Source organism: Microtus ochrogaster, chromosome 16 (genome assembly GCF_000317375.1).
Source record: "Microtus ochrogaster isolate Prairie Vole_2 chromosome 16, MicOch1.0, whole genome shotgun sequence".
Classification (NCBI taxonomy): domain Eukaryota; kingdom Metazoa; phylum Chordata; class Mammalia; order Rodentia; family Cricetidae; genus Microtus; species Microtus ochrogaster.
Genome location: NC_022018.1, coordinates 6,115,061 through 6,124,469, shown reverse-complemented (window position 1 = coordinate 6,124,469; position 9,409 = coordinate 6,115,061). Strand labels below are relative to the sequence as shown.

Genomic DNA, 9,409 nt, shown 5'->3' with positions numbered 1-9,409 from the left:
CGGCAATTTAGGAGGTAAAAAGTACTTGGAAAGTGTTACGCATGTGTAAAGCAAGATAGATCACTATTTACACAACAGCAGCAGGGGCCCCTTTTCTCTTTCTACCTTTAAGATAAGTATCTGTGGGATCAATTTAGGCGTTTTCTGTAGACCACTTGGTTAACTTTGTATTCTAACATTCTAGAATACACGGAATTAAAAGTCAAACTTTAAAATCAACTCTTCATGTATCGTGTACCCTAATTTGGTAAATTACAATGTTAGAAGATTCAATAGATTTCACTTTCTTAAGGTAAGAATTTTTAAAGTGTTAACTTGGCAAAGGTTTTAAATCTCAATGGTAAGAGCAATAATGACTAGTCATTTAAGAAGCAAACCAGGACTCATCTTTCTGTTGTTTTATTAAAAGACAACTTTTGACTGAAATATCTTTTAAGCTTAAGCAATTTTCAAATTGAGTAAGGGTAAAAAGCCTCTTCCCAGATACAATAAATGGAAGTGTTTTCAAGTATGGTGACACACTGCTGTGTAAGCCTTAAGTGCCTCTGACATTTTAACAAGCAGTTTCAGAAATAAGTCCATCATAGAGGGTGAGATGTCTTCTGTCCTGGATAATATCATGAAAACCTTGAGAAAAGCCTAGAAAAATGAGTTAAATTCACCAAAAATTGGCAAACATTGATAACTTTTGCTTCAAAGGTTGTAAATAAAGATACATCTTTCACTGGGCTTTCAAGCAATATACAACAAAGCATTTACTTAGCAACATCATTTGAAGACAATGTATTCTCCTTAGGCTTTAGCTCTTGTAATCCACTACAGGGTTCCCAAAACTTATGCACATTGTGCTTTTCATAGCATTTTTTTTCATAAAAGATCATAGCTATTTTCTAAATGAATATCTTTTATTGAATTTTCCAATTAAAAATGAAATTTAATTTTACATCTATAATTAGAAACAACACACACAATAGGACTGTACAAATTTAGGTCAAAATAAAAATATATGTATTTTGTGGCTTCATAAAACATCATTTACTGAATCTTTAAAGAAAGCAGAAGTAACAGCAATATATGTAAAAGTAATGACTTAATGGCTATAAGCAAGACAAAGCAATAGAATTGTGCTTCTTTCGCAGACTGGAGACAATGAAATGCTTAGCTACAATTTCCCACACAAACATGAAACAATATTCATATAGAATAAACATCTTCACAAACAACTGATAGATGATGAACACACACTAAGTTCGACCAAAGCAAAACAGAATTGGTAGGGTCATTCATATTTTAAATTCAACATGTTTGCTCTATTTAAAAATACCTGTAGAAACTCATAATAAATTGTTTCTATTTCCAGACAATACAGAAAAGGCAGATTTCGTTAACTATGAAAACAACTCTTAAATTTGAAATTATTATTATGCCACATACACTAAAAATCATTGCAGATAAAATGCTTTCCTTCAGCAATTAGCTTGTTGACTTAAAAATCTATTTTAGAATTCCAGTGATAATAGTATTTAAAAACACAATTCTATTTAACCAATGGAAAATTAAAACACTATTTCCATTTGCCTTGGTTAAAATTTTTCTTTACTGTAACATTAATTTTGAAGGTATTATTGGAGAAAAGTCAGAACTATGATGATCTGCCATTTGCTTTAAGTGGAAAAGAATTTGAAATTAGTCATCAGCATTGAAACAAATTCTGTGCTGGTGATAAGTAAGCCTCAACACAAGGTGCACTATGGGTAACTGCAAAGGTCGAACCAGTTTGGAGAATTTTAACAGCTGTTTTTGAGTGCATGAAACACAATATTTTTATAGTATTTATAAATATATCATACAATACTGTTTCCTGTTATGTCATATACCAATATGGCATCGTACAACAAGCATAATGCCATCTGATTCTTACAAAAGCGAATCATTTAAACAAGTCAGTAAAATAAACGGTAGTACCCGCTTTTTAGGCATACAGATTGTAAAACTGAAGTTTCCTTTGATCATTTGCGTAGCAACAGAGAAGTAAAAATCAAACAGGAATTAAAATGGCTAAATATGCAAGAAATTGTTATTCACAGTGACATGGCTACATAGAATGCATTATTCTATGCTTATTCTTTCCATTTGTTGAATTTCAAGATAAAAAGCACTTGTTTTCTACAGGTTCACAAAACAGCATAATAACAAGAACAATCAAAGAGAATGTAATGTAGGCATTAGTTGGGATTAACAAACTATGGCCCATGTTTCTACCCACTGCAGAACATTTCCAAATCCAAACAATGGCACAGAAACCATTCCACATCTTTCCTAACACAGAAAATCTTGCCTGCCTTCTCAAAACCCAATTCTTTACAGAAAAAATCTTTCTTTTCAATTAACATCCATATGATGATGTATCACATCTAGTCCATCTCTTATGGCCAAATTTAATGTCACTACAAAAGAAAGCAAACTGGACAATAGTCACATGTATTAGCATCTATAAAGCTGTAATGGATGAAGGTATCTAAATCAGGGGCTGAAAAATCTTTTCTTTAACAGTCTCAGGATTCAGCCAGATGAAGTTGCTGATGACCCATTTATTGATGACTTTCGAGGTCTACTGGCAAAGGAAGGTTGGTGATTAGCACTGGGGCTGTTGCTGGTTCCATTCATGGTACTGGAGATGTGAGGGAATTGTGGGTGTGGAGACTGCACTGGAGCGCTGGGGCTGGGCAAACAGGAAGAGGTGCAGGGGATACCTCCAGCTGGGCTGCTGGCCTTGTCACTCCCAGAGTCACTTTCCAGCTCTCCAGCATTGGTCAGTCCATCTCGCTGGTGACTCATCTTCATTCTTTTACAAGTTGGTCGAACTCTGTATTTCAAAGGAAGTGGGCCATTCTACAAAGTTAAAAAGAAAAAGAATCATTACTCTCAATTCTTTACATGAATTTGGCCAACATGAGCTAAGGGTAGAGAGCTACTTACTCTTCTCCAGGTATAAATATAGGCAATGTCCATTAGTGTATAGTAATCCTTTAAAGGTTCCTCTTCATACATGACATCAATCTATTGAAGTATATTTCAGGTATTCAGTGACAAAAAGACAAACACTAAATATAATCCAAAATATTTTTAAAACATCTTTACCAGCTATTTTAAGAGATATCTTAAACTTTGCCACCAAATTTAAGGTTTCTTTGTATTGCTTTTTAAGGTGCCAAACCAAAAAATAAACAATGTAAGAATCTACATGAAATGCATGGGGTGGGTACCTGGAAAGTGTTAGGTATGTCCATTTTACTCCTGAGAAACTTCCTCAAGTGCATCACAGTCATTGCTGCTGGGCATCGTAAGTATCTTTTATCATTCACCTATAAGCACATTTACAAAAATACTTTTCTCCCAATCCTAACCTTCAGGTAAAAAGAAAGTTTGAATTGCCTAAATATGATAAAAGGTACTAATATCCACACCAAAATGCAACAAAACTCTCAACTAGATATAATTGGAATTTACTATTAAAAATACTAAATCAACAAATTTCCAACACTATTTGGCCATTTAACACCATCACATGACTCCAGAGTATTGTAAAGGACAACATAAAATGGAGAACCAAAGGCCCATGTGTTTTTGTAATGTGGACATACCTCCTCCTTAGACTTCTCTTTGTTTGCCTTCCGATCTGACCTAAGAGACAGACAATGATTGGTGAGACAAAGTATCTAATAACTGCATTACATGGCACACATTTCCTGCAGAACTTACCTGTTCTGATCAAAGAACTCGATGGACAAGCTGATTATCTCATCATCAGTTATAATTCGCTTATCCTCATCTGCAACTTCTCCTCTGTCTTCATTAGAGCCATTGGACGCTATAAAGACATTTTGAAATTTGATTTTTAAAAAACTGAGTATTTTGTATATAAGAGGATAGAAGGGTTAATTTTGAGTAGACACAATAAATTATTAATAAATTTTCCTCCCCAAATAAAATATCTTTTGTCCCACCACAATTTACCATCAGCTGAAGGATGAGCTGCATAAAAATCCCTTCTTCTCTTCATTTCATCTGAAAGGCGTGGGAAAGGGAAATATAGAAATTTGGTACAACAGGTAAAACCAACGTTTTTTAAAAATTTATTTAATCAAGTTACTCACTTTTGAAAAGCCCTGGAACTAGTTTGTATACAATATCTTGAAGAGTTTTATCTGACCTGAAAAAGAGTAAGAATCAATTAATATGGCAAAACTAGAAATGTTCTTAAGCTTTTGATATTTTTTTGTGTTGTGGTTATTTTACTGATTGTGATACAGTGCAAAAGAACAGCGGTAAGGAAACAGTGAGAGTGCTGTAGTAGTTCTTCACACCCACCAAATTAAAGGCAGCTGCCTGTCTGTCCTGCCTGTCTGTCATGTAACTAAGAACACAGAAAGGAATATGGAAACATTGGAAAATTATTCTTGTCCATCATTGAATTAATAAGGCAATGCACAAAACAGGGAAACGAGTTTTAAAGGGCAGAAAAGACACCTTAGAACATTGGAATAATACTGAGCTTTGTCGAAACATAGTCTTCATTAAGATGGCAAGAAATTAAAGTCCTATCCCCCAGAAACAACACATATCAGATTAAGACTAAAGAATAAATTTCCTTCAAAGCAAAAACAGGGATGCCTTCCCTGCTTGTAAATTATGCAATTCCAGTAACCATTACCACCAAGAAATTTCAGCATTTTCCTACCTTATATTCAGTAGTGGTCTAGTTTTGTGAACTTGGACATCACAGATAGGACAATATTTGCTGGTCTCCAAGTAACGCACAATACATGTTTTACAGACTAGAAAGAGAAACATAGAAATTTTTTTGTAAGTGTGGAAAATAAAGGTTCAAGAATTAAAACTATCAGAACTGAAAATTCAAGGATGGGAAATGACAAAGGTATTTCTCAAAGTAAAAAAGTGAAACCAATGAATACCCTGAACACTACATACTGCCTAATTGTAACAAAACCAGCAACAAATCACTACATGTAAGAGAAAGAAAACCCCACAACTGTGTGCTAACATTTCCAAGGAATGTGGGAATGTTGCTAGTTTATCATCCAGAATGAGCTGTGAACTATACAGGCACAAGAAGGCCAACATGTACTTACAGGAATGTAGACATTCTATTATAGTAGTGGCATCGATGAAGTACCCTCCACAAAGTACACACATTAGGTGGGGATTTAGCTCAGTGATCTTGATTCTGGTTGTTCGATGCATTTCTGCTTGATAAAAGATCCTGCAAGACACAAAAATATTGACTATAATTCAAAGAGAGACTCAGATGATCTCCACAACTCTTCAGTAACTGTATACCCTAAAACGCTGGGTAGTTCATAAAATTTGTTTAACACTGTACAGCTGGACTCTCCAAACGTTTTCCACAGAAGGAATTTACTAATGAGATCAGAATAACCTCCACCGAAATGGTGTAAAAGGATCCAACTAAATTTACTTCTGGCCTCTCAGGTCATTCCGGGAGCGAGATGAAAAGGTCTGGAATGGGGGCTGGGAGCTGGGGGGATTCAGGGCTCTTCCTTCCATCTGTCCTCCAACTCCTCAGACACCATGCAGTCCCCGCAGATATTTACAAGTCACTGGGGCTTGATCTAAGTCTCCGAATTTACTGTGGAATTTCCTGCAGGTCCTCCAGTCAAAAACTTCGGGATTCTTCAGATGGCTCAAACAACCAGAACCTGGCAGGGCTCAGGCCCCACAAAGAGAAAGCACTCGGTGCTGCCTCCTGCATCCCTGGCATTTCCGGACTGGGTGCAGAGAACAGAAGCACCTCGTGGACCTCTCCTGAGGCCTGGGCACTGCGGACACCAGCGGGATGTGAGGGGCGGATCCCGAGGTGCCCCGGGCTAGGTCTTGCTCCGGATTCGGAACTCGCCTCTGTTGCGGTTTCCATAGCAACTTACACTTACACTTGGCATCCGGCCACCGCTGCAACTCTGCCAGGAGCTGGCCAAGCCAAGCCTCTGCGGGCGTGCGGGGTGGCGGGTGCGGGGGGAGGGGCGGGGCTGGGTCATAGGGTGCGGATCTTCGGGTGACTGCCACCGCAGTCCCAGCCCCAAAGAGAGTGTACCGGTCATTCCAGACACTCTCCGGATTTTTTCCACATCCACTGGGAGGGAAGAGCTACTTTCTTATCTTGCCGGGTTTTTTTCTTCTGTCTGTCCTGTTAGCAATCACTTCGTCAGAAATTTCACTTAGAGATCTTTTGAGAATTGCCAACTGTGCACTTAGCTCCAACCCGACAAGACTCAAGTTGCAGAGACATTTATTGAACTGAACCTCTAAGGCTCCCTTCTCTAATAAGTCCTCCAGTAGATCAGATGAGCCATGCAAAGTTTTTGGAAGGGCTAAATCCTGAAATCTGTTTTACAAGAAGAGAAGGAGGGACAAACCTCCGTTTGAATAAACTACCCTGGAGGCAAGAAAAACTACTTTAGTGGGTAGGATAGTGACAACATGTAAAAAGCCATGTGACCATCTCATTCCCAAAGCTAAAGGCAGAGTAAAGATTGGAAGGGAAAAACAACAAATGCTATTTTCTCACCTAACTTCCATACAATACTCACAAGATGAAATGGTAATCCCAACAGATACATTTTAGAAAACTCACAGCTGAGAACTGTCAGCAACGTCATAGCAGAAAGTAATCAGGGAAGTCAATTACCCAGTGTACTGCTGTGGGATGCAGCTCCAATTACTACCCTTTCATTCATTACAGACTTCTAACCAAGGCTGACCTTTCTACACCTGGCTGAAATACAGCCTCAAAGCTGTCTGTATTGGAAATCTAGGAACTTGCATAATTTTTAGGAAAATGCAATGGGGCTTTAATTTTAAGGAAATTTTAATACAGATGAGGAAAATAACAAGCAGCATACCCCAATGGCTGGAACTAACAGTGAGTCCTAAAAGATGGCCCGAACACAAAGCAAGCTTCTCCATGGTGGTGGCTCAGTATCTTCAACCAGAGAGCATCTTTAGTACTTGTTTTGAATACTGTCAACAAATAGCACCGATCTAAGTAGTAGAGAAGGTGTGGGTGGAATCATGTCTCTAAAGAGGAACAAGATCCTAATGCAACCATACCCCTGCCTACTGCTCAAAGGAAACTCCCTGGGTGAGACCACAGGGTCTTTCCTAGAAAGATGGCCAGCGAGGCTGATACTCTCTGCCTAGGCAAAGAAGCACATCCTACAAAGCAGGCACCATAGGTTCACCAAAGGGCCCTGCCTCTCCCCATGTTACACAAGGCACATTCTATTACCTAAGTACAAATACTAACTCAAAGAACACTCGAGCCTCCGTAGAAGGTGATCACTAATTACCCTGGAACATTTCAGGCACACAAACTTGACTAAAGGCTCTTAAATCAGAATTCATGCAACTCTCTTACCTCAGTTGAAAATAATCTGGCCCCTTTTCCTATAACCATTCACAGTACTAATCAACTATCACTTTGCTATTGATACAAACCTCAATTCTTCATCATTTTATCTTACTGGATAGTACTGACAACTTAATAAAGATTTTCTGGAATGCTTGGTAAAAACTTAAGAAACAATCTCTTGCACCAGAGAAGCTGCCTGTAAGCCAGTAAAAATACAACAAGCATACAACGCTGAAAATACTCAATAGTTAAAACACGCCTTTATAGCTTACTCAGTAGGAGCTGTCAGTTTTTAGTTGGAGGCCTAACACCAGTAAGGTCAAAATGATGGAAAACAGAAGCAAGCTCTTATGGTAACAATCAGTTTGCTGACTGCAACCTAAGAAATGCAAATGAACTCCATAATCCCTTTGGGGGCTCACTGCTCAAATGCCAGGAGGGGAAAGTTGGAGGTGACTTGACTCACGGAGAGAACTTTGCCTATTAGGATACTTAACGTAATCCAAGAACTCAGTGATAGAGCATTAATGGACCTATCAAATACATCTAAATGCTCACTTGGCTTACAAAAGTTTGTATGTGACCATATTTGAGTGTCTACACATGCATACACAATCTTTTACATAGCTTTAAGTTATTATTACAAGAGTATGATTTTCCCTGGTAATTTCAAATACTGCATTTTCATAGGAGATATATGGAAAAGAACTAGATATATCTATATCTATTTACTTAAAAAATCAACCTCTGAGAAATTCTGTCACTCGTCTATTTAAGACCCAATGTCACTACATCGTCTCACAACTTGGTTACACACATGCTGTCAACAATTCACATCCTTTAGGATCAAGTCTTATGATGCGTTTCCAAAGGCTGAGGGGGAGGGTCTCCTATAAAAATAGGTTGAGCTAACATCATACATCTGCATTTGGGTAAATATGCCCGAAATTTTGCCTACTTTAAAAGAAGGGGTTAACAGTCAATTCTCTTTCAGATATTGAACCGTGACCACTAAGCCCACTAAATCCTTTTATTGCAATTGGGAATGATCAAAGTCTCTCTCCTTGTTTATTTCCAATTATTAACTGTAAAGCTCTGGGGAAAAGATCGCGCTCCAGTGCTGTCAAGTCCAAATGACTACGTAAACATAAGCAATCAATGCGTTAGTACTCCTTCCCCAAAGCATCCCCTTACTACAAGACCTATGCTGACATTTAGTAAAATCTATACAACGCGGTGGACCTAAGCCACGAGTCTCTGCGCATCCCACAGAACAGGGCAAAGTTGTAGTGTCTTCGAAGGAAAAGAAGAAAAATGGGGGGGAAAGAAGTGGACAGAGAAAGGGAGCCTTCAGCAAGGCTAACGACCAGTCGCCGTCTTCACGCCAAAACAAAGCTCTAAATTTGAAATGCCCACCTCCTGGAGAGCTCGCCCCAAGTACGTATGGTACCCCTGTCCAGGACTCCCAACAAATAACACCTTGAAAACTTTACCCTTTCCAACACAAATGCACAAGACCTTGGAAACAACTGGGAACCGCCATCTTACCAGCCATCCAATTTCACACAAGTGTCCCTCCAACTTAAGTTAATAACATTTTTGTCCGGGCTCTCCCCAGCCTAACACCCATCTCGTCGGGATCGCTGTCCCCCACAGTACCCATCCCTATAAAATGGGGGCGTTCCCTGGAGGTTCAAAGACCTCCAGAGCCCTTTCTTCAGGAGAGGAGGGAAGACAGTGGACCCAGGCAGCGCCCGATCTCAGGATCCCGTCCCCATTTCAGCAAAGTCTACCTCTCAACAAAGGGCGCAGCGGCCGCGGGAGCCGCGCAGGCTGAAGACACAAGTGCCGCTCTCGGGGACCATGTGCGGCGCGAGGGTGCCGGGGGGCGCTCGGGGGAGCGGGGAACTAAAACGTGGGGAGGCGCGGCGCGGTCGGGCGCGGGCGGCGGCTGGAGCG

At 39.4% G+C, this 9,409-nt stretch overlaps 1 protein-coding gene across 1 annotated transcript in view; it reads right to left on the bottom strand.

Moving 5' to 3' along the window:
* Nucleotides 1–385: 385 nt before the first annotated feature.
* The window catches only part of Bmi1 (BMI1 proto-oncogene, polycomb ring finger), a 9,433-nt gene continuing 409 nt past the window's right edge, over nt 386–9,409 (bottom strand). The window contains exons 2-10 of the mRNA XM_005354663.2: nt 5,154–5,284; nt 4,742–4,838; nt 4,158–4,213; nt 4,018–4,068; nt 3,763–3,871; nt 3,645–3,684; nt 3,267–3,365; nt 2,980–3,060; nt 386–2,892 (exon numbers count right to left, since the gene is read on the bottom strand). Coding sequence (XP_005354720.1) covers nt 2,563–2,892; nt 2,980–3,060; nt 3,267–3,365; nt 3,645–3,684; nt 3,763–3,871; nt 4,018–4,068; nt 4,158–4,213; nt 4,742–4,838; nt 5,154–5,265 — 975 coding nt within the window. The 5' untranslated portion in view covers nt 5,266–5,284 and the 3' untranslated portion in view covers nt 386–2,562. The remainder of the gene's footprint in view (nt 2,893–2,979; nt 3,061–3,266; nt 3,366–3,644; nt 3,685–3,762; nt 3,872–4,017; nt 4,069–4,157; nt 4,214–4,741; nt 4,839–5,153; nt 5,285–9,409) is intronic.